The following is a 25,046-nucleotide window of genomic DNA, read 5'->3' on the forward strand; positions in this document are numbered from 1 at the left end:
GCTAATCATGGGCTTCTAAATTTAAAGATTTCCCGCCCCCCTCCCCCTCCCTGAAAGATGTGAAATAAATTGGAATTAGAGAGGGGGAGGAAAATAACTTTCAGAGTCTTGTGATATTAAGATCTCTGCCTGCTCCATGCATATTGGTTTTTCTCCGGTGAGCATTTGATATTTTACTTGTTGGCAGAAACTGGAGATCATGTAGGTAGTAGAGTTGTACATTCACAAATTTGCTGAACTTCATTCTCATGTATGCCATAGCCTCTTTTGTGCATCCTGAGCAGCTTAAAGGACTTCTCAAGTCAATGTAAATGTAAATGGAGTTTGCTTAGGGTATGAATGAGTAAAGACCACATGACCTTTAGAACATTTAAATGATGGAGCATTTAACAAAATTTAACTATACTTAGTGCTTTCAATTGGACTGAAGCCACGTGTTCAGTTGAGGTCAGTTGACTTTGAAGTGACATAATTTTTAATAATAAAAGTAAAACTTTCACCTTAAGTGATCTCCAAATTATAGATCTTTCTGAAGATCACGTGTTTTTAACTGCAGCAAGTTTTACCATTTGAATTCTACCCAATGTTAAATTGATGTTTCATAGAAGTTCAATCTCAAATACCTGTGGCACAACTGAGAGGCTTTATTCCAAGGAAAAGGCTCAATGTTCTCTAATATAAACCGAACACCTCTGACAGACAGTCCAAAAGTCCTCAAAGTAGACAGAAGACACAATTAATCGCTCTTTTAGTTGTATGTAAACTTCAACTTTTTTTAGTAGCATGAAGACAAATTATGCAACTTAAGGAGTAGCATCTGAAGACAATCCATTCTGTTTCTTGAGGTAAAAAGTATTACTGTGAACCTCTGACACTTCTGATACTTCTGATTGAATGATGACATCTTTTACTTATTTACTTAGATAAAGTGGTGTACTAAAATTAGTCTTGCTTTACAGATCGATGGTGCTGGACTTGCAACCTGCATTGAACTGTGTGTGAAAGCATTGCGCTTGGAATCCAGTGAAAATGCAGATGTCAAGATATCTATTTGCAAGACTATCTCCTGCTTACTTCCAGATGATTTGGAGGTGAAACGTGCTTGTCAGCTGAGTGAATTTCTTCTGGAGCCCACTGTGGATGCGTATTATGCTGTTGAAATGCTATATAATCAGCCTGACCAGAAGTATGATGAAGAGAATCTTCCAATACCAAATTCTTTGCGCTGTGAGCTGTTACTTGTACTGAAAACTCAGTGGCCTTTTGATCCAGAATTCTGGGACTGGAAAACTCTAAAGCGTCAGTGTCTGGCACTTATGGGAGAGGAGGCCTCCATTGTGTCATCCATAGATGAACTAAATGATAGTGAAGTTTATGAGAAGGTTGAGGATGGCCAAGAAGATAGCAAAGAAACTTCTCTGAATGGGCTTGCTGGCATTGATGAGGCTAACAGCCTTCTTAGGGGTATCAGAGATGAAAAGCAGAAAAAGAGGGAAATCAAAAAACTTAGAGAGAGGGGGTTCATATCAGCTAGATTTAGGAACTGGCAAGCTTACATGCAGTATTGTGTGTTATGTGACAAGGAATTCCTAGGTCACAGAATAGTTAGACATGCACAGAAACATTATAAAGATGGAATTTACAGTTGCCCTATTTGTGCCCAGAATTTTAATTCTAAAGAGAACTTTGTTCCCCATGTAACTTTGCATGTGAAAAAATCTAGCAAAGAGAGATTGGCTGCTATGAAACCACTGAGGCGACTGGGAAGACCTCCTAAAATAGCAGCTGCCAATGAGAATCAGAAAACTAATTCCGTATCCAAACAGGAGCAGCGACCCATTAAGAAGAACAGCCTCTATTCAACAGACTTCATTGTGTTTAATGATAATGATGGCTCAGATGATGAAAATGATGACAAAGATAAACCTTACATACCAGAGATAGTGCCAGTTCAAAAGCCACCCCCTGTTAATGAATTCACCTGCCCTGTAACACTCTGCAAAAAAGGCTTTAAATATTTTAAAAATCTAATAGCACATGCAAAGGGCCATAAAGATAATGAAGAAGCTAAACGTTTTCTTGAAATGCAGAGCAAAAAAGTGATTTGCCAGTACTGTAGGCGACATTTTGTAAGTGTTACTCACCTGAATGATCATTTACAAATGCACTGTGGCAGCAAGCCTTATATCTGCATACAGATGAAATGTAAGGCTGGCTTTAACAGTTATGCTGAGCTGCTGACCCATAGGAGAGAGCATCAAGTCTTCAGAGCCAAGTGTATGTTTCCCAAATGTGGCAGAGTTTTTTCTGAAGCCTATTTACTCTATGATCACGAAGCACAGCACTATAATACCTATACCTGCAGAGTCACAGGCTGTGGGAAGGTGTACCGCTCTCAGAACGAACTGGAGAAGCACACTGAGGATCACAACAAGCAACCTGAAAAAGAAGAGCAGCCTGAAAACCAAACTAATCAGCCTGATCTTAGTCAGCCTTCTAAAGCTAATGAAAGTACTGATGGAGTTGCCATTAAAGAGGAATTGACATCTCCTCCAGCTGAAAACCGAAGCAGTTTCATTGAAGGAGAAAATGTCTGGAACCAAATCAAAGCAGAACCAGTAGGGAATGAAAGTGTAAATGCATCAGTGAGTGTACTGCAGGAAAGCAATTCCTTGCCTAATGCTGGTTCAGAGCAGTCTCCTGTGGGTTCAATAAAGACAGAAGAAGCAGTTCCAGCAAGCAGGATTAAGCAGTCTGTTAACCAGAAGATCCGAGATAACTTTGTAAAAAGAGGTAAATTGGCTGCTACAGCCAGTAAAGTAGATAGTACTAAACCTGTAGTCCAGCAGTTGTGCCCATCAGTTGACTCTTGTCTTCCAGTTTTCCAAGAGAGAAAGGAGGAAGGCTGTCTCAGTCAGACTCAGAATATTCAAACTGTTTCTGTGACCCCAGACACATTAAAACCAGAAGCCCTTGAATCAAAAAGCTTAGAAAGACAAGTGAGCATTGTAAATCCATTCAGTGTGCAGAATCAGACAGGGTATCGAAATGGTGTACCCGTTTCCAAACTTGAAATTGAAGACAGTATTAAAGCTGCAGCTAATCTATATAACCTGCCTTTAAAAACTTTAGAAAGTATTACATTTATTCCATCACAGCCTAACATAAATAGCTCTTTAGCTCCAGGTGTGTCACCAGCAGCCCCAGTTCAGAAATTTAATTGTCAGGTTGAGGGGTGTACTCGAACGTACAATTCATCACAGAGCATTGGCAAACACATGAAGGCAGCACACCCTGATGAATATGCTGCTTTTAAAATGCAGCGTAAAAATAAGAAACCGCGAAAATCCAGCAATCTGCAAAGTGTGCCAAATGATGGGAAGATTGTATATCTTATGCCACCACAAGTGGGCAGTCCCAATGGTGCTGCTTTTACTGCTCAGAACAAATCAAATTTGAATCCCACCTGTTCTAGTCAAGTGCAGCATGTCTCAAGTACTCTTTTTCCAACCCACCTAGAAAATCTGGCAAATCCTATGTTGCCTATTGTGGAAAGTGTCATAAATCCAAATTTGTCTACTCGTATTAAAAGTGAGCCTGAGAGTGTTTTGTGTTCACAAATGGAAAATCTGTCTGCTGCAACCTTACCTTCCCAGTTGGATGATCTGGCAAAAACAGTTATGCCTTTGAATATTGATGGTGGTTCAGATCCTTTTCTTCCTTTGCCTGCGGAAAATGGTCCAATGTCTCTCTTCCCTTCGTCAGCAGAGAATCCTCCAAATTCAGTCTTCTCACAACTGGAAAATAACACAAATAACTTTTCTTTGCAACTAGAAGGAAACACTAGTTCTACCTTCCCAAAAGAGGAAAGTGTTGATCAGATCTTTCCCTCACAATTGAGTAATGAAAATAACTTCAGTGAAACTAGTTCTCAACATGCAGCTTCAGAAAAGGTGAAAAAAGATCGTGGCAGGGGCTCAAATGGGAAGGAAAGGAAGCCAAAACATAACAAGCGGGCAAAGTGGCCAGCAATAATTAGAGATGGCAAATTTATCTGTAGCAGGTGTTTCCGAGTGTTTACTAATCCTAGATCACTTGGTGGTCACTTATCTAAGAGGTCTTACTGTAAGCCTCTTGAAGGATCAGAAATTTCTTCAGAAGCTCTGCAGGCTAATGGACAATCTTTGCTTGCTAGTATGATTCTTTCTTCAAATTCATTAAACTTGCAGCAACCTCAGGAGTCTGCCTTCAATCCAGAGACGTGTTTTAAAGATCCATCATTCCTTCAGTTACTTGCAGCTGAAAATCGTTCCACACTGCAGACTATGTTTCCACGGGCCAGTGTGACTAACTTTAATACCAGTGGGAATGACGAAGGTAATCAAATTATAAAACAGGCCTTGGAAACTGCAGGCATCCCAAGTAGCTTTGATAACACAGAAGTACTTCCACGTGTGGTTACAACAAGTTGTGTCTCTGGTACAACTCAGATAAATGCAGCTGTTCTGCCCAGCTCAGCCACGCCATCTCTTTTGCAGACAGTCTGTAACCCCAGTACCCTTCTGACAGACCAAAACAGGACCCTCAACGCCAAAATTCCCCCACTAAACGAATGCAAGAGTTTGCCTGTTTTTGCAACAGAGGACTTAATGCTAAAGTCTATTGAAAATGGCTTGTGTCCTAGCTCATATTCTAACACTGTTGCAGCAGCGGAAAACTTTGCAGGGAACAGTTCACGAGTTTCAGTTATAAGTAGTCCCAAGAATTCGGGATCAAGTAACTTGAATAAGAAGGGAACCAGCTCTTCAAAGAGGAAGAGAAAAACACCTACACCCCTGCTTGTGCCCAATACATCACAGAAATTAGCAGTAAACAATGCAACAGTAATGGGACTTCTAACTAAAAGCACTGAAGGAAACATGCAAATACAGGGAGAAAGTTTTCAGTCCAACTTGCTGGCAAATTGTGGCTCTCAAGCAGTGGTGGGAAACCTTGCACAGAAACTCAGTAATGTTGACAATCAGTTATTCATGGCCAGTATCAAAGAGAATTTCAAAACAAATCTTGAGGCTCATACAATTCTGCCCCCTTTAACAGTAAAAACTGAAAATGGGGATTCCCAAATGATGGCTGCAAATTCTTGTGTGCAGGCAAGTTCGGAAGAACAGATTTCACAGGACAGTGTTATGCAGAACTTTGAAAAAACCCTGGAAATAATTAAAACTGCTATGAATTCACAGATGCTTGAGGTGAAAACTGAAATTCAGGATACTGTTGCTGGTTCAGGACAGAAATTACAAGTAAATAATGCCCAGGCTGCTTCAGAAAGTTCTGCACACAGTATAAAACTACCCACTTCTACACAGTTTGCTGCGCACACAGGGAATGTTGCTGCTGCAAAGGGTAGCTCTGCTCACTCCGAGATATCTCAAAGGGATGATACTCAAATGTCAGAAATTTTGGAAGGCTTGCAAAAACTGAAGCTAGAAGATGATTCTCCCATTCCCATATCTGAGACTGTTTCTCGGTGTCCTCCAGCAGATAAGCTAGCACCAGCAGTTCCTGTTATATCAGTTGAAAATAAACCCCTCATCCAGCTATCTCCAGAGGCAAGTAACATTCAGTTCAGTGATAGAGTTAATAAACCTTTTGTATGTCAGAATCCTGGCTGCAATTACAGTGCTATGACAAAAGACGCATTATTTAAACACTATGGGAAGATCCATCAGTATACTGCAGAAATGATACTAGAAATAAAGAAACATCAACTGAAGTATGCCCCATTCAAATGTGTTGTAGCTACCTGTCCAAAAACATTCACAAGAAACTCTAATCTCCGAGCACACTGTCAGCTTGTACATCATTTTACAACAGAGGAGATGGTAAAATTAAAAATTAAGAGGCCTTATGGCAGAAGATCTCAAAACGAAACTGTAAACACAGCCCCACAACCTGTTGAAATAAAAACTGTGCAGACAGTAGTAATAGAAAACAAAACTGTAGCTCCATTGGTCAAAGAAACTCAGATAAAAGAAGTTGTAGAGCCTGTAAAAGTATTGGAAAAGCTTCCACCAGAAAATAGTATTCCTGAAAGACTGGAAAAGCCTCCCCAGGTGGTTTCTGTTCCAGCGGAACAGCACAATCCAGCATCTTTTGAGAGTATGCAGGAACAAGCCAAAGTACGCAAGGTTAGGAAGCACAGGAAGGAGAAAGAGGAGAGGAATGGTAGGAAGCCTGTAGCAAAATCTCTGGAGTTTCCCACTAGATACAGCCCTTACAGACCATACCGGTGCGTCCATCAGGGTTGCTTTGCAGCTTTCACAATACAGCAAAACCTAATTCTTCATTACCAAGCTGTGCACAAATCAGACCTCCCTGCTTTCTCTGCTGAAGTGGAGGAGGAGAATGAGCAAGGCAAAGAGGAGCGTGAGGAGGTGGAAACCAAACCTGCTGTCAGAGAGTTCAGGTGTGAGGTGAGTGACTGCTCTCGCATCTTCCAGGAAGTTACTAGCTTGATACAGCATTATATGAAGCTTCATGACATGACCCCAGAGCAAATTGGAAACATGAAATCAGCCCCAGAGGTGGGAAGGTTTTTTTGTGACCAGTCTCAGTGTAAGTCTTCATTTACAGCGTATATTAACTATGTTGTGCATCTTGAGACAGATCACAGCGTTGAGGTAAAGCCAAACAAAGTAGAAGATGATGGCATGTTCAAGTGTGACTGTGAAGGCTGTGACCGTATTTATGCTACTAGGTCTAACCTCTTGAGGCATATTTTTAACAAACATAATGATAGGCATAAAGATCATCTAATAAGACCCAGGAGGCTGACCCCAGGACAGGAAAACATTTCAAGCAAAGCAAATCAGGAGAAACCATTGAAGTCTAAACAGAGAGGACTCAAAAACAGATCAGGAAAAGACAGTAGCAGGCTGTCAGTGAAAACAAAACGAAAGAAAAATGTGAACTTGGAAAACAAAAACTCAAAAGGAATACAGGTTCAGGAAAATAAGGCTTATTCACTGAAACGTGGCAAGTATGTATATTTTATAAAGACCAGAAATGATGCCTTATCAGAATGTACAAGCAGGTTCATAACTCAGTATCCATGTATGATAAAGGGATGTTCATCTGTAGTCACAAGTGAAAGTAACATAATAAGGCATTATAAATGTCACAAACTGTCCAAGGCTTTTACTTCCCAACACCGTAATCTTCTTATTGTGTCTAAAAAACACCCTGTCTCCCAAGTAAAGGAAGCCTCTTGTGAGCAGGAGGAAACTGATAAAAAAACTGATGTGAAAGAGCCTGAACCAAGTTTGATAGCGAGCAATAATGATTCAAGCACAACTACCTTACCACAAAAGGAAGCTGAAAAAGGTGAGAAGGATGAAGTGGATGAACTGACAGAACTATTCATTACTAAGCTAATTAATGAGGATTGTTCAGCTGCTGAAAATCAAGCAAAAATCTCTTCGAGTGTAAATAGTGACTTGCAGGAGACCAGCTCCTGCCCGTCAGAGAAGCAAAAATCAAACAACCTGAAAAGAGCAAATAAAGAAAAAAATATATCTCAGAGTAAGAGAAAGAGAGCTGAGAAAACAGAGGAAGCACTGCCCGGTGGCGTGAGTACCCTGCACAAGGAGGAAGAGACTGCTGTTGCCATTCAAACTGCGGAAGAGCAGCCTGCGGCTTTTGACTGGAGCTCGTTCAAGCCAATGGGTTTTGAAGTGTCGTTCCTCAAGTTCCTTGAAGAATCTGCTGTGAAGCAAAAGAAAAACTCTGAAAGAGAATACCATAGCGGCGGAACCAAGAAAGGATCCCAGTCAAACTCACGGAAAGCCAGTGAGAAGGCCCCCACAGCAAGTGATAACGTCATTTGGTCATGTTCTGAAACTGAAACCCTTGTACCGTTTGCCAACCCATCACGGCTTCCATGTGGTGATAATGTAAAGATAGTGTTAGACAAGACTCTTAAAGACTGCACTGAGCGTGTGTTGAAGCAGCTGCAGGAAATGAAACCTGTTGTCAGTTTGAGAAAGCTCGAAGGACCTTGGGAGGATAATCCAGAGGTTATAGCTGCAAAAGTAATTGTTTTGGGTACTGAGGAAGGGGAATCAAAATACTGAAAACCTAATGTGTTTAACCATGACCTGTAATAGAATTTATTTTGAATAGGAAGCCATCAAGCATGCCTAGTAACTGTGGAGCTCTTTTATTTTGAAGTGATTTAATCTAGCAAAAAACATGACACAAGTCATGTAAACGTCTTATTTGTTTTTATCCCTATGGGACTTGAAGAAAGTAATTGCTTCAGTTTTGTAAATACTTGATCAAGACCTCAACTTTCTATCAGATTGTCCTTTCCATAAACTAAATCTTTGTGAGTTGTCTGTGATTGGTATCTTTCACCAGGTTACTTCTCATGTATAACGGTTTTCTTTATTTGTAGATACATTTTTTGTATATATTTATTATTGTAAATCATTTGCTGCCACCAGCAGTCTGTAAGTCTAAACTATTAAATGACACATTTATATTCGGAATTTTAATTTGTAACTAAGTGAGCAAGTTTTTAAAACTGTCCTTTAATCATTTTAAATTAAGAACTTTTGAACTAAAGCTAGCTATGTCTGCCATATCCAGTTTATTTTGCATAAAACATTTATTTACCGAAGAAAAGCTGGATAAGATCACATTTCATAGGTTAAACATACTGACACACTCTCATTTTTGTAAATTTTAACATCCAGTATCTATGGATGATATTCATATGTAGTTAACACATAAATATAATAGTTTTCTTATAGCTACATTTTTCATTGCTTTTAATTGGTTACGAAGCATTTATGATTCCATAATAAAAATGGAAATGTGAATAAAAATAGTTTGCTACATTGAAGATTTAAAACAATATTTGGTATTAAAGAATCCGTTGTGAATGTGATAGAAAATTAGTAGTGTGGAGCAGTGTATATATTTGAGGTGGTGATTTGTGAAGTAGCCCAGTATTGCCTTAAATAAAAACACATTTCATTTCTTGTTTTATACATGTGATCTTATAAAGGTTATTTTTGTTTCTGTAACTTAGATTGGTGTATAGATTAATTTTTGTTAAAAAAACAAAACAAAACAAAAAAACTTCAGAAACCATTTTTGTAAATAGTGGGTTTATAAAACAGATGGGTTTATTTTGATAATACCAGTTTGGTATCTATCTATAAAATACACGAGTCCTTATGCCATACCATTAAAACCTAAATAAACAAGGCACTTTCTGAAAGGGAAGTGAGATGGTGATCTTACAGATAAACTCGGTGGTTGTGCTCTGTGTTGGTGGCATAGGCTCCCTGTGCGCTCCTCTGCCTCTCGCTGACTGTACGTGGCACCGCTCACAACCTCTCTTTTCCACACTGGAACGAGCCTCAGAAGCGGTGCTGCTTGTAGCACCCGGGATTGGAGCAATTCCTCTGTATGCTGCTAACTGAAATGACAGGTATCCCATTTGTTGAGTAACCAAAAGTGTGAATGCATTGGTGGGAGCTGTCAGTACCCAGGAATCTTCAGTGTTGATTTTCATGCATGGTTATGTTTGACTCAGCCGGCTGGATTGTGTGGTACCAAAAACTTTTCCTGGATTATTCTCATTACTGGATGTGACCTACCTTCAGTAATATAAAACAGTCTTTGTCTTGGGTGAGATTGGCTTGATTTTTTTTTCTATAAACTTGTCTTGCTGTGTAAAGCTTTTGCATTAAATGCTAGATTTGATTGCTCGTAAGCTATTCATCTCGAATCTCTGACAGTTTTCCTGAATATCAGTGCAGAGGGCACCTTCCTGCAACCAAATGAAGTGACTGACTTGAAAGTGAGGATTATGTGTGAACAGCAACAGCATTTCACCTCGGGCACAGCCCTTGGTTTGCTACATGGTGCTAAATTGCTTACCTTCACAGAAAGCCCGTGCTTCCATTTGAACAGAGCCCCTTGGCTCCTCTCACTTTCCATCCCTCCCAAGTGACCAAACTCTTATTATGCCTTGTTAGTAAATCAAAGGTGCAGTCCGAGAGTGATAAAACCAAAACAAACCCTTGCATTTTTGACTCTTACGAGGGATCATTATAATCATTACACGTGCACAGTGCCATTTTCTACCTGCCAGAGACTGCTGGTCCCCCTGGATGGAGCTGCTGTTGGATACCAGCCACGGTGATTGTAGAGGGAACTCCTGCAGGGGAGAAGAGGGCAGAGATCCTCTGGAGAGGGTCCTCAAAGCTCACCTGAATTCTCCTGTTTTCACTTCAGTCACTGTCAACAGACCTCGCAACTGTTAGTCTTTAGAAGAATGTTTGTGTTGTGTAAGTTGAAGAGTTTCAACATCCTGTTAATTGATACTGTATCATTTGCAGTCCTTGGACTGAGGGTAGCATACAACTATTTAGCTACACAGTGCTATGCTAGAATGCTATTTAAAAAGAAAAAAAAAAAAGGGATTTTTTAAAACATATCAAATATCCAGGAAGTTATTTCTGTTTTGGATCTGAATTTCTGAGAATAAAATATTTAATACTGTCTCATCCTCATCTATCAAATTAAAGCAGATGCTGTATATAGTTAGTACATTCCATGGCACACTTCCTTTTAGGTGGTTACTGACAGCCTGTCCAACAGGTAAGCTTGTATGGGGTTTGTTATTTCTTTTTTTAAAAAAACGAGTCTTAAAATGGGGTACCAAAGGCAGGGTCTGATTTAAAGTGTCACAGACTGCAGAGTGCTCTGGTTTGTAAAGCCACCCACAGAAACTCCCAAAGAAGTAAATTTGGTGTTTGCGTTTAGTTGTTTTACCTTGGGTGAGACAGAAAATCTCCCACCCTAGCATGCCTGAATGGGCAGCTTCTCTGGGGCCTGAAGCCACACCCCTGCTCTTGTGGCTGCTGGGTGGGATGGGGCTCCGAGGCGGCCGAGCCAGCTGTACCAGCAGCACCTCAGCCTGCGGGGTGCCCCAAAGGTGCTCTCGGCCCCCCTCCCCAGTCCTCTATCTTCTGCCTTTTCTTTCTCCTTTCTCTTTGTCTCTGCCTTCCAGAATTGTCACCCATTTACTGTGGAGCATTCAAGCAATGGTGCTTTCTTTGAAGCCCCTTGTTGCCATCAGGAATGTGCTGACTAAAGCAGCAGGTGTTGCTGATGGGGAAGCAAACAAATTGAGGAATCTGTCTGAATGCAGAGCATGGATTGTTTTGTGATCCAAAGACACCTTTAAACTGATGGTCAGCCTCTCTGGTGCTCAACTATGTTTATAAGGAAATCTGCTATTACCTGAGCCCTAATTCAGTGTAAAATAAGAGTAGTGGGTTTATCCCCACATAGTTCAGGGTGGTTCTTCTCAGCAAGATGAGGGGACTGTGGGTTCTAGAGCATTAGGCTGGGACATTTGGTCTATAGATGTTGGATAGTAAGTGAGCAATGCTTGTACAAATAACACTGGAATCAGTTGTTGGGTCAGCTGAGGGGCAAGTAGTTGGCTAATTGCTGCAATTAGTTTCTGTGCCAAGGAATTGGTTGGCTGGGGCTCCCACCTGTGTGCAGAGGAGAGAGGGACAGGGGCAGGGACAGGCTTTGCTGGGGTTTTGGTCCCCAAGTTGGAGAAGCTCCTGCTCATGTGCTGCTTAGCCCTGCCTGGAGCCTGGGTATGGAGGTTATACAATTAAAGGGGTGGAAAATGGGACCACTTGTACTGGAGAAGGGAGTAGAGGGAAGAAACTATCAGCAAATAGGGAGATCTTGTCTGTGTCTTTTCTTTCCAAATCTTTTCTGTCCCAAGGCAAGAAGCTTACTTGGATTTTAAAGAAAATGATAGTCTGTAAGACACAGATCTTTTGATGTTTGCAGGGATGTTTTGAAATACGAATGAGGTAAATATTTTTGTATGACTGTGCATGCAGTGATTATTTCTCCATTACAGCATGGGCTCAGATCAGCTTCATATCAATTGCTTATATCCTTACAGAACATAGTACTTGAGTTCAGTTTTTTAAAATGTTAGTCTGAATGACCCAGAAGTTTAGGGACCAAACCTGTAAACTCATTTGAACCAAAAATGTAACAGCAAATGCCTTCAGGGGTACATGGATGACTGAAACTGAAGAACAAAGGCATATAAAAGTGGGGAAAGGGAAAGAGCCAGTAAAAGACCAAATGGTTGCCAAGAGCAAGGGTTCAGAAAGCAGATTAATTTGTTTATCTTCTCTCAGGTTAAGTGATGCTCATTTCCTTTTCATTAGTAGCCCTGACAAACACTCAAATTGTGCAGCACATGATGTGAAAACTTCTTGGTGATTTGCTGCAAGCGAGTCAGGTTATGTGGAGTTGGTCCATAACAGTTTTTCAGAATATTTTTCTTGTAAGGTACTGCCTTTGTCAAAACTGAAGTATCCTCCAAGACTCGAATCATTGATTTTGGAATTTATTGATAATTTCTTGTCCGTTGGAAGATAGAATTAAAAATAAAACTTTGAATATACATTCCAAATAGTTAATTCTTGTTTGATGGAAAATTTTTGGTCTAAGTGGTAATCTCTGACCAGTTACAGAGCTTTAGGGGGTGCTCTGAAATCCTTCAAGCCCTGACTTAATACACTTTTTTATTAGAGAACAGCTGATGCACTAATTTTATCAGAAACCTCTGTTGGCTAAACTGTGTTTGCTTCTCTTAATTTTCTCCCAAATAAACCTTACTTTAAAAACAATGAATAAATACTTTTTCATTAATGTGCTCTTAAAAACCTGTCCTCAATTATTAAAACCCAGATATTTTAAAAACTTTTTTTTTTTTCTTTGATTGTGTTGGCCTTGTCTTAATAAAATGATGCATGAGGGTCCAGATGGGCCAAGATAATTCTGGGGTTTGTTCTCAGTTGCTTAGGCTGTGGCAGTTGTGGTTTCACAGGGCTGATGGGTGGTGGTTTTGCTTCAGGCACTCTTTCGTTGGTTTTGCCCAGGAGCTGCAAAATACGTTTTAACTGCATTTCTGTCATGAGCCATATTCTGAGTATGTAGAGGTTTAACAGAAAATGTTCTGAATTGTATAAAGTACCCTATCTCTATATAAGCACTGATTCAGCATCAGTCAAGGTTTCAAACTAGCTGGTATCTGAGGGACTGCTGTTGCTGCTAAATTCAGCAGCAGCAAACGTCTTTCCATCTTTTTTCTCCCCCTAAAATAAACCTACTTTTATAAAAAACCAAACGAGCCCTACCTTGAAAATCACCATCAAAAGTTCATAGCTTGTTCATTAATTGCTAAGTTTTGCTCCATAACTGCTACTCATTAAATGTAATGCTTTGTAAACAAAGCTGAGGGGCTGGAGGGGGACTTAGTGAAAAAAAAGTTAACCTGCTTTTGCTACTGTTTCTTCCTCCTTATGCTGGCACACCCAATAAAAGTAGTTCAATATTCAGGCAGTTCCACTTCGGGTGGTGTTTTTCTCTCAACAGTGCATTTTGATCAGGCTCAGTACCAGATGTATGTCCAAAGGTCTTTCATTTCAGCAACAGAAAGAGAACACTACCCTGAAGGAAGGTTTTTAAGGTGCTACTTTCCATTGTCTTAGAAGCCTAGGTTCAACCGAAGACATGTCTTAACTAATTTCTGTCCCTTTCCTGTTAGCCCAAACAACATGCATAACAAAGAGCAGGGGTGTGTGCTGTTTAAGAGACACTTTGAAATTTGGGGGAGGGAACAGGTGATTCCTTTTTACTTTGTTTCTACTGGAGGCTTCTCATATTTTCAGATTTCATGTGTTCTTCTGCAGCAGAGAAATCTACTGGAGTAGCAGCATATTTTCAGCCCTACTAAAGGGACCAAATTCTAGGCTACTGAATACTAGGGACTATTGGCTACTGTTCTGCTGTATTGTGCAGTCTGCATATCTCTATTCAGATCCTAGGGAAGTGGGAATCATCTGTTCAGTTAAATGTCACTGCTACAGAGCAGAAGACAAGTCTAATGACATGGGAACTGCTTGGTGCAGGTGACCAGGAGTTAACTCTATACCCTGGTACATGCTGCTCGCACAAGTTTGAGCAAGTGCCTTTCCTAAAGGATGCTTTTTGATGATTAACACCCTAACAGCTGTAAGGGTTCAAGTAACTCCAGAAGGAGGTTCTTCACAATCTGTTAAATAACCAAATCTGTCTTTATCACATGGGCTAAATATGTCTAGCTCTTCTTATTTTTTTCTTTTTTTGAGATGTTTTATAGTAGTCCAATGGAATGAACTCATGACTATCTAGCTCACTTCAAGGCACAGCAATCACTCTATGCTAGCACTTTCCCGTTGCCATTTTAGCAGTTACCAGGTCTGATCCACCCACCTGACAAATCCTGTACACCCCCTTGCTGTTCATCTTAATCAATCCCAGGTTCTTCCTATCTCTGCATGTAAAAAGCCTATTTTTGCTTGTACCAAAGCAATTCTGTGTAATACTCAGTACACAACTGTTTGAGCAATTGTTTCTGCATGATTTATCATAAGCATCTGTGTTTGTATTAAAGCTTCATGGAATTCTCAGAACTTCTACATTTCTCGTTTCAACATGAAAAGGTCTCAGTGATTCTATGCATGACATACATAATGCAACCAAATTTATCAGCTCAAGTAATGGGGAACTAACAGAGAAACAGCATTTCCTATGAAACTATCCTTTCAAAGGATAGTTCTGCAAAGCACTGATTGGAAAAGCAATTTGTCAAAAACAGTTCATGTAATGGGAGGGTGGTCTCTAGCCTTCTTTCAAGTCAGCGGGGGATGTTTTTCATGTTCATCTTGCATATTCAGAGGCAAAGATGATAAGCTGTTGTGGAGTCGTCCTGCAGCTGCTGCTCTGTTGTACCTGATAAGTTCTGATTTGCAGCAGTTGTGTTCTGAGTCTTGCTGTTTCTTTAGGTGTCTCTTCAGGTAACATTTTATGGAGTATTTGAAAATCAGGTAACTCAGTTCACTTAGATTTAATACAATGCACAGGCATGAAGTTGCCAACAGAAAATGGAGGAAAATCATCTTCTCTGTGGGTTTGGAAATATAACAGTCTACGGTATTGGGACATGGTTTTATGTCACATTTCACAAGAGGTGGTATTTTGAATCCATTGTACAATTTATAAAAAAGAACAAGAAAAACTATTTCAAGTCCTGTCTTTAAAATGAGGCTGATTAAGTAAGTGCACAGCAGTCCACCATCTATCTTTCCTGGATTTTTGTGAAGTTTCTGTTTGTGGTGTTTATTCTGTCTGTAAGCAACATGAAAGACAACCAAGAGTGAAGGGGTAGAGACCATGATTAATTGCAAAGCCCAAAGTCTGATGTGAGAGACAGGGAAAAAATGGTCAAAGCAGACATTTTCACAGCCAGGCTGCTTGATATTGCACTCAAATTCATCATGTTCATGTTTCCAGATGTTTTCTGCAGCAGCGACATAAACCAGTAAGCGGAATATGAACACAACAGCTACCCAAATTCTTCCAATTCCTGTTGAGTATTTATTCACACCACTCAGCAGATCACGTAGGAACACCCAGCTCATTTTTCTCTTCAGGGAAAGAAGGAAATGCTGTATCAAAGAAACACAAGATCAGAGAGATGCATCCTCTTGGGTGAAGACAAATGAGACATTCATTCAAAATGAAATATAACCAGTAGCTGAAGCAATTTAAAATTATTAAGCATTTAGAAGTAATTTAGTGTTACTAAGTATTTAAACAAGAACAAGAAGCTGTTCTTATTTGTGTTTTAATTTAATTTAAACTGATATTATTTAAATTTTAAATATTTATTAATTTAATGATTCTGATGCCTTCTGAAGCTTTTGAATAAAATTTATTTTCTGTTTAAATGCATTTTGTCAGCTAGGCTGAAGTCTGATCATTCTGTTAAGCTGTCTTCTGTGACAAATGTGCCTGTTCTTCCTGAGGGTCTCCTGACTGTCAGGTAGGACTTTCTCTGGCAAGTTCAGGCTGACACTACCACTGAATTACACTCAAATTAGCCCTGTCAGTTATGCAAATACTACATACGGTCAAGTCAGATTTCACTTTCAAATTTATGCATAGGAGCCAAGTGTCCCATACCAAGTTGACTACAAAAATGCAAATTGATTTCTTTCTGTCTATGGTGTTACTTTTGGGTAAACTTGTGCTATATTTTAATTATTTTCCTGTTTCATTGGATTTTACCTGTTGTATTTCTTATCATGACTCCAAAATATGTGTGCATGTCTGTGTGTGTGTTAAGTTTCTTATCGGCACAAGCCTTCCCCTGTCCTAACTCTAGAACACTTCTTTTGACAGAGCTGCCTCTGGAGCCGCTGTCAGTGAGACTCATCAGAGCCAAAAGACCTCTGGTATCCACCAAGAATATACAGACATCTTAGCACCTGGCCCCATCTCCAGGTCTGAGTAGATCTTTGGGGGTATCAAGCTCCTTTGTTCTGTAAGAGCAAAAAGTGGATGTATTCCAGAACAGAGAATGGCTGGGAGACATGACGTGAGGAGGGAAATCAGAAGTTTCCAGATCTTTGTGTTATGTAATTTAATGTCCTCATCCCAACTTCTGCTTCTGCAAGCTCTGCCTAGCAGGAGGGATAATGTACCCTTCTGTAGCTGCAGTGGCACATGCAAATCCCACTGACAGTGACACTGACAGGGCTTCTGTTGCTGCCCCTCAGTTCTGCAGCCCTTCATGACTTCTGCCTATGGTCAGGCTTCCACTGGGAAGCAAGGTTGGTTGGATATTCCTGCATTGCTACTATTAGAGATGAGCACTAGCTTGAGGAGTGAGGAACAGCTGCAGAAATTAATATATTCCTGATTTATACTGCCAAGAATGGTTTCCAAGCTACTCCTTTATGCTGCAGATAAAAACAGGTAACAGGGAAATACTAGCTTATATCCTTTCAGACATATGCTCCTATGCTTTAAAACATGTTTGGCAGTGTGGTTACTTTTTAATTAAAGAGCTATTTCTGTCTTCCATATCTGCAAACAGAGTTCAAGCAGAAGTTTAAATCAAACAAGACATGAGCTTCGGGGCTTTAATGCTTTCTAAATAAGTTACACACAGTCACAACAGTCTCAAAGGAGCTGAACAGCAAACATGAACACACCACAATGTAATAAATCACAGGCAAGGAAACAAAGCATTCACTGAGCAAGAGTGAATGTTAGCACATGCGTGTGCACCTTGGATGAGCTGTCCTCTGGAGATCTGAAGGAAAACCTCAAGAGGGCTCTCCTAAGGCTTTAAGATGTGCACAATGGCCATTGGAGGGAATTCTGAATTTTGTTATTCCATGGAAAACAAGTACTACTGCAAGGGGGCTTTTGCTGATGACCACTATAAGTGCACCATCCTTTTGTAATGTAAAAAGCCTGATTTCACCTATCAATCCATGGCTGGAGTTACACCAGTTCTGAGCCTCCACGTGAACAGAAATGAAAGATTGAAAAACTTATCTCAAGGTGTCTCTTTTTCCCAAGGCTGAGCTGCTGCTTCCTTCCCTGCCTTAACTGAGTAGCAAGAGGGATTAGAAAAGAAAAACTTTACATTTTTTTGCCACTCCTACATTGAGAAGAACAGTATAAAAAATAATAAGAAGTCCTGACCAAAGAAAACAAAGAAAATTTTACTAAAATCAGCAGATCCTCGGCAAGGAGCAAATTCTAACCAGACAGGAGATTGGATGGATGAAATTCCTGCAAAGCTAATTTGAAAGAGAGCAAAACATTCTGCTACCTAGATGTTTAGTAATGAAGCATCAGGGATTCCACAGAACTGAAGGTGGTTCCTGGTCTGTGCTCTGTTGAAGAGAAACTGAAATTTATGGAAGGACTGCAGGGCAGGTCTTGTGGCTTACAGTGCTTCTGCAGCCAGAGGTCTGCAGAACTTTGGCTATGTTTTTTCCAGTGGCAGCCTTTACTTGATAATGAGAAAAGGCTGTAGAAACAACCTTCAGCTTCAAACCTGAAGGGCCACTGAGCCTGTTTTGTAGTATTGTTTCGGTTGTAACTAGCACAGCTCCCCTGTTCAAAGGAGCTGCAAATGTGCTTTGGAAAGGTTATGTTTGCTTTATGACCACTGTTGCTATAGATGTGGATGTTAACTGATGCTTTTGTATCCTTTGAAAATACAATTAATTCATTGAAGTGTTGCAAAGAACATATGGAATGGAAAAAAATAAAACAGACTTCAAAGACAAGGAATTACTCAACAGGTAAACAAGAGAAAATTGATTTATGGGACAGCACAGGCACAAAGCTGATGAAGGGCCAAGTTAGCTCAGGCTGGAGAAGACAAATACATTTAGTGGGCTGTATGAAATTCAGAGCAAGGTGAGGATTCAAGCAACAAAAAAAGAGATCATCTAGTGGGCATCATAGCTAGGCAGTAGGAAAAATATGGCAATGGTATGAGGTTTTGAAACACTTCAAGAAGTGGCAGTACACATGGCAGCAGATGCTGAGTAATGTCAGGACATGATGCTTTAGCAAAATTAGAATCAGGCTAACCGAAGGACAAAAGAGGAAAAGTGTGATCCAAATATTTGCAGCCAAGGAGGGATTTCAGCCTTAGAATCTGGAGAAGATTCATTTTGTGCAGAAAGAAACAAAGGGAGTCAAGAAGGGAAGCTAGCTGAAGAAATTGAGTAGATTGTGGGAAATGTAGACATCAGTTTGTGTTGGGGTAAAGTCAAGTGCTGCAGCTAAAAATTAAATTACTCAAAATTTTAGAAAAGCCACTAAAACATTAAAGGGGGGGATCTCTTTAGCACTCTGAACATGAAGACCTCAAGAGACTTGGTCTCTACTGGAAATTACCAAGGAAGCATTAGAGAGTCTTGAACAGTAGAAGATAGATTATTTGCACCAAGTACTCAAGGAAACATTATATGCAGCAAAAAGTGGAAAGCAGGGATTTGTGGTTAGATTTACTTCAACCCTCTGCTCAATACAAACATGAATACACAGTTTGAACAAGAGCTGAAGATTAGAAATATGTTGATTTGTTTCTCTCATTTCTAGCTGAAGTATGAGTGATAGGCATGAAAACAAGATCTGCCAGTCAGGAAACAGAGCAAGTAATCTTTCTTCCTCATCACATACATCCTTTATTCCCTACATGGGATTTAAACAATCCCCACAGCATACACATACACTGTGTCCTGCTCATGAGAGGCACAAATTACCAGAAGAGGCTTCCCACCCCATTTCCCCCACATGTATCAGTGACTTGATTTTCCCTCTTGGGGTTGGGCACGTGTTCTGCTGAGCAAACAGAGTAACCTGAATGCACCATTAGCTTCTGAGTGTGCTGAATGTACTTTACTGAGTAAAGTGTTTGAATAATGCTATTGTTGTTGAATATATTCATCAAATATTCATTTCTGTCATTCACTGAGGCCTAAAGGAGGTTGGCTAATGTGCTTTGAGTAATGCATCTACTGAAAAGCACAGTGCTCAGAGAATTACTTCACCTAGATTTCAATCAGCTTTGCTAATTAAATTACTTTAAAAGCAAAAAAGGTATTTTTATGTGGAGGAAAACAGCAGGCAGAAGGCAGTGACAGGGAAGAAGATAGAGGAACAAACTGAATAACGGGAGAGGAAGTGGGGAAGCATCCTAAGTGTTAGAGGCACAAAGGGCAGGCAAGTTGGAGCTCAAAGAGCTGGCCAGTTACAGGAAGGAGGCACAGTATATTGGGAAATGGAGATGGAACAGTGACAAATAAGAGAAAGAACACAAGCCTCTGAACAGTGGATCTATCAGTTCTGTACAAGCAAGCTAAATTATCCTTAGTTTGAGGAAAAGGAAGAGCTCCCTTTTCTGATCTAAACATTGCTGGAGAGTATTTGCTCCACCTACACACAATTTTTTATTTTTTGTTTGGGTTTTTTTTTTGGTTGTTGTTTGTTTGTGGGGTTGTTTTTTTTTTTTTAATACTAGGAAGAAAGAGAACCATAAATAGTGGCAAAAATTATAAAGAACAGAGCAGAAGTATAAATCACAGAGGATACAGGACCATAAAAAAGCAGAGCTGGTAATCTTTAGAGTCCACTCTCTCCTCTTTTTTTTACACTTTAATTAAAATATCATCACAACACTTTTTTCCCAAACACCAAGAATCTTCCCAGTGTTATGAGGAAAAGAAAAAACAAGTACTGGCACAATGGTTTCCATAAATAACCAAACAAATAATGAAGCTCAACTTCAGGTGTTCATTTAGTAACTTCCTTTTGCCTGTTTCTGTTTGTTGATATAAGGAGGTGTGCATCCATTTTATGGTTGCTGAGTCTGTTTCATGGACTGCCTACTGCTTCCTTACTGACTACCAGAGGTGTGAGGTCCACAGGCTGAGAAACACTGATTTGCTTTGTTCTCTGGCCCTAAAAAGGCTTAGTTGCGCAGGAACCATTTCTGGCAGTTCAGTCTATTCTTATGTTGATGGAAACTCCACTAGTCCCCTCATGCTGCATCTATTCCAGTGCTCTGCTAGAGAAGAGAGGGGATCAGGAAACCTCCTGGGAACACCAAGGAACGGTATCACTTGATTCAAAGTCACATTACCAAGCTGCACCAGCTGTTCAAAGTATTGCACATCTGCAATAGGAGCAGGAAAACTCTTGCTACAAGTCACTAACCTTGCAATGACTTTGCTTCTTGTTCAATGGTGAGAGTGCCACGGTGATCTCCAGGTCCTTATGAGAGAGTCAGCAAGAGAAAACGAAGGACATAAAAATTAACTTTGCCTTCTTCAGACAACTCACATCTCTTTATAAAATAAGTAAAGCTATAACATTAATGTAGTATTGGCACTTCTTTTTTAAAGCTCTTCAAAAACAAGTCAGGTAGACATGACAACCCATGAGCAAACACAGCCCTCCTGGGTCTATGCCTTGACCAAGTTGTTCCCTTCTGCCATGACCACTGCTAGTTGATGGTGGTGCAGCAAAAGGCTGATGTGAGCCAAAATTTTCTCACCAGTTTCATTCTTCAGATGCTTCTGAAGGGGAAGGGGGGAAGGGGAGTTCCCCCAAATGGCAGAGGTAAACAAACTGGCAATAGTTTGCTCTTTTCTCATGTGCAGACAAAAAAATAGACACTGTAGATGCTTTAGAATAAAATTGACTGATAAGACCCCTTCATTAGTCTGTAATGGGAAAGGGCATCCTCTTCTACAAACATTGTCAATCTAGACAGAGAAAATACGTGTTGTCAAGGGGCAGATGTAGTTTATCCAGCATTACTCAGCACATCAGAGGCAGAGCTAAGAAAAGAGCCATGGTTTCTCATAGCCCAGTCCCTTGCTTTCACCTGCCTTAGCTTGCTGATTCTAACCTCTCACTGTTCTATGCCTATTATTAACTTTTAACTCCTTGGAGCAAGAAATAAGCCCTTTGGTCCATTGGGAGATAAACCTCTAACTACTGTGATATTAAAAACAGAAATAAATAGGGCTTGAAGTAGACTTGTGGTATGTAAAGACATTAGCCTAGATACTTACTTGTAAACCAACTACAGGAAGGAAAAGGAAACACTAGATGGAAGAGGGCTCAGCTGGTCATTTAGCACAGTACTGGAGCTGGCTGATTTGGCTTTTATTTCTGACTTTCACATGGGTTTCTGCAGTGGCTTGGGACAAATCTTCTTTCTTTCTGTGCTTCAGGATCTTAGTTGCCGAACATTCACTTCCCTGAAAATAAAACTTCTAAACTCGCAAAACTCTCATCTTGTTTTGTATTTAGGGAAACCACAAATGCCACTTAAAAAACAGAGCAGCTGCTGAGTGTGATGCTTTGCCAGCTGCTAATTGCTGTGGTCTCTTCTCTGCAGCAATGAATAAGTTTTAAGAGGGCAGAAACAGTTCACTGTTTTCTTTGTTACTTGGTAAATGATGTGTATTTTTTTAATTAAGCTTAGATGTAGCCAAAATTACTTAATTCTTTTAATGTCATGATATCCATATCTCACCTACATGACTACAACTGCATTTCTCATCACCTTTGTGCCAAACAGAGATAACCCATTTCTACCATGATCTCCTGATGTAAACAAAAATCTCCCTCTGCAGCAAATGATCTTCAACATTAATAAATATTATTGCTCCATTCAAGCTACTGTTACTATTGTCACACTTTTGCCAACTTACAAAATAAAAAAAGAATTGACAAAGTCAAAAGATTTCCACTTGGGCAAGCAATTGTCACTGGCCACATCACAGAGATTGAAGTACTGTAATAGTGCAACAAAAAGAGAATTATGTCCATGGTGTAAGTTGACTGATAGGACTCTTGTATGTGGCTACTATCAAGCCTATTTAAAGTTAGAAAATCTACTTCTCATTCAGTGAAACTATTTTATAAGAAGAGAATCTAACTTACCTGTGTCTCAGTGAATGATTACAGCTGGATCTCAGCTCTCTAGTGGAACTAACAATCAACAGCTCATTTCTGAGTAAGGGAGTTACTGTTTTATGGCTGGAAAATGGGAACTACTTATCTCCTAGGTAAAGCAAACTAAATGAGTGCAACCTGATCATCTCTGCTGGCACAACAGTTCAAACCAGAACCATAAAGTGTCTTGTATCATCAGAAAGATATGAGGAAACTGTGGCATTTATTTGAAGTTGTAGGATTGATCTGCATCTTTTGAGCACTCATTGGCATCCGCTCAGATGCTGCACTCTGTGTTTTCACAGTAGCACAGCCTGAAGACACATGTGCTGTGAGCCTTAACTCACACCCCATTTGCTTTTTGACATTTTACATCTGATTTGCATTTTGTGTTCTCCTGGGAAAGTCAGCTGTCCACAAAACACTCATGACTCCTAACAGTACATTACACAAATGCTCAGAAAAGCCCTTCTCTTAGAATTTTAAAATACAGTGGTTTTCCCAAGCAAGTGAAGCCTGGGTTTTGTTACTGAAACTTATTTTGTTTACTGTACATGCTAATCAGTTCCCACACTGGCCTAGGCAGCTGAACCACTCCCCACCAGGAAGCTTATAACATTATTTTCAATAACTAAACAATGGAATAAATGTTTATGTCCTGCCTTATGCAACTCATACTGGGGCTTTGGTGGCCATTTTTACCTGGGATGTGGCCGTTCAGCTGAGTAACATTACAAAGTAAGCAGAAAGACTGGACTCCTTGACTCTTAAATGGATTCTTCACACTGTAATTTATTCATAGTATAATTTAATTAGCTCAAACTTACTATGGCTTTTATCTGGGAATTACATGTGAATGTTTGGTGGTTTTACAGAGAGGAAACTACCGCATAGCCTTACACATGTGCCTGAATCTGCACCTTGGTACTGTCCCCAGATAAGCTGATGCCTTCAGAGGGTGACTAAAGGTGCCAAAGCTTAGAACTGGACAGCATTTAATGCAAAAATTCTCAGTTATCTGCTGGCAGGTCATCACAGTGGAGAGCAGACAGTCTAGGAAGTTCCTGGAGTGTGTGGAAGGTAACTCCCTGACACAGGTGGTAAGGGAGCCTGCCAGGGGCAGTGCTCTACTAGACCTGCTGTTTGCCAACAGAGAAGGACTGGTGGAAGTGTGGTGGTCGGTGGCCGACTTGGACGCAGAAACCACAAAACAATAATTTCTGATCCTTGTGAAGTAAGGAAGGGGGATCAGCAAAGCCTCTACCTTGGACTTTTAGAGCATGGACTTCAGTCTGTTCAGGACACTGGTTCAAAGAGTCCCTTGGGAAACAGCCTTTAAAAACAAAGGGATCCATGAAGGCTGGACATACTTTAAGAAAGAAATCTTAAAGGTATAAGAGCAGCCATTGCCATGTGCTGGAAGATGAGCTGGTGTGGAAAAAAACAGCCTGACTGAACAGGGAGCTTTTACTGAAACTCAAGGGAAAAAATGAGTTTATGGCCTTTGGAAGAAGGGGCAGGCAACTCAGGAAGTACACAAGGATGTCATTAGGTCATGAAGAGACAAAATAAGAAAGGCAAAAGCTCAGCTAGAACTTGATCTGGCCTCTGCTGTGAAAGATAATAAAAAAAGCGTTTATAAAGACATTAACAGCATAAAAAGGGTCAAGGAAAATATCCGTCTTTTATTGGTTGTGCAGGGGAACATTGTAACTAAAGATGAGGAGAAGGCTGTAGTAGTTGATGTCTTCTTTGCTTCAGTCTTCAACAGAAAGACCAGTGATCCCCAGGGCAGCCAGCCCCCTGAGCTTTTAGTCAGGGACAGGGAGCAGAGTGGACCCCCTGCACTACAAGAGGAAGTAGTTGGTGGACTGCTGAGCCATTTGGACCCTCACAAGCCTGTAGGACAAGATGGAATTCATCTGAGTGTAATGAGGGAGCTGAAGAACTTGCTAAGCCCCTCTCCATCCTTTATCATGAGCCCTGACTAACTAGGGGGGTCCGAGTGGGATGGAGTTTGGCCAGTGTGACACTCATCTACAAGAAGAGTTGGAAGGGGGATCCAGGTAACTACAGGCCAGTCAGCTTGATCTCAGTGCTGGAGAAGGTTATGGAACAGAACATCTTGAGTTCCATCATGGAGTACGTACAGGACAACCAGAGGATCAGACCCAGCCACCCAGGGGTAGGGAGGACAGGTCCTACCTGACCAACCTCATCTCCTTTTAGGACCAGGTGATGCACCCAGTGGTGGAGGGAAAGGCTGAGGATGTTGTCTACCTGACTTTCAGCAAAGGCATTGATACCATTTCCCAAGGCATTCTCCTGGAAAAGCTGGCAGCCTATGACTTGGACAGTCACACTCCTCTCCAGGTTTAAAACTGGCTGAGTGGCCAGGTCCAGAGAATGGTGGTGAATGGTGCTGCATCCATTTGGCATCCAGTCACTAGTGGTGTCCCACAGGGATCAGTATCAGGCCCAGCCCTGTTTAACATCTTCATTCATAATCTGAACAAGGGGATAGAATGAACCCTCAGTAAGGATGCAGATGATGCTAAGCCGAGTGGGAGTGTTGAGGCCCTCTACTTGATGGCAGGAAG

At 40.5% G+C, this 25,046-nt stretch overlaps 2 protein-coding genes across 3 annotated transcripts in view; one reads left to right on the forward strand and one right to left on the reverse strand.

The window, feature by feature from the left end:
- Positions 1 to 8,149, forward strand: part of ZNF292 (zinc finger protein 292) — a 45,598-nt gene extending 37,449 nt beyond the window's left edge. Inside the window, exon 8 of the mRNA XM_062489863.1 lies at positions 960 to 8,149. Coding sequence (XP_062345847.1) covers positions 960 to 8,132 — 7,173 coding nt within the window. The 3' untranslated portion in view covers positions 8,133 to 8,149. The remainder of the gene's footprint in view (positions 1 to 959) is intronic.
- A 1,054-nt stretch (positions 8,150 to 9,203) lies between these two features.
- Positions 9,204 to 15,584, reverse strand: GJB7 (gap junction protein beta 7). Of its 2 annotated transcripts, XM_062489864.1 has the most exons (2): positions 14,896 to 15,584; positions 9,204 to 9,379 (listed from the first exon to the last, which is right to left on the reverse strand). In XM_062489864.1, the coding sequence occupies exons 1-2, from the start codon at positions 15,582 to 15,584 to the stop codon at positions 9,241 to 9,243; spliced, it is 828 nt and encodes a 275-aa protein (XP_062345848.1). In that variant the 3' UTR covers positions 9,204 to 9,240. The 2 variants fall into 2 exon arrangements, with proteins under 2 accessions (XP_062345848.1, XP_062345849.1); XM_062489865.1 differs by lacking the exon at positions 9,204 to 9,379 and having other exon boundaries at positions 14,796 to 15,584.
- Positions 15,585 to 25,046: the final 9,462 nt, after the last annotated feature.

Source organism: Cinclus cinclus, chromosome 3 (assembly GCF_963662255.1).
Source record: "Cinclus cinclus chromosome 3, bCinCin1.1, whole genome shotgun sequence".
In the NCBI taxonomy this organism is placed as follows: domain Eukaryota; kingdom Metazoa; phylum Chordata; class Aves; order Passeriformes; family Cinclidae; genus Cinclus; species Cinclus cinclus.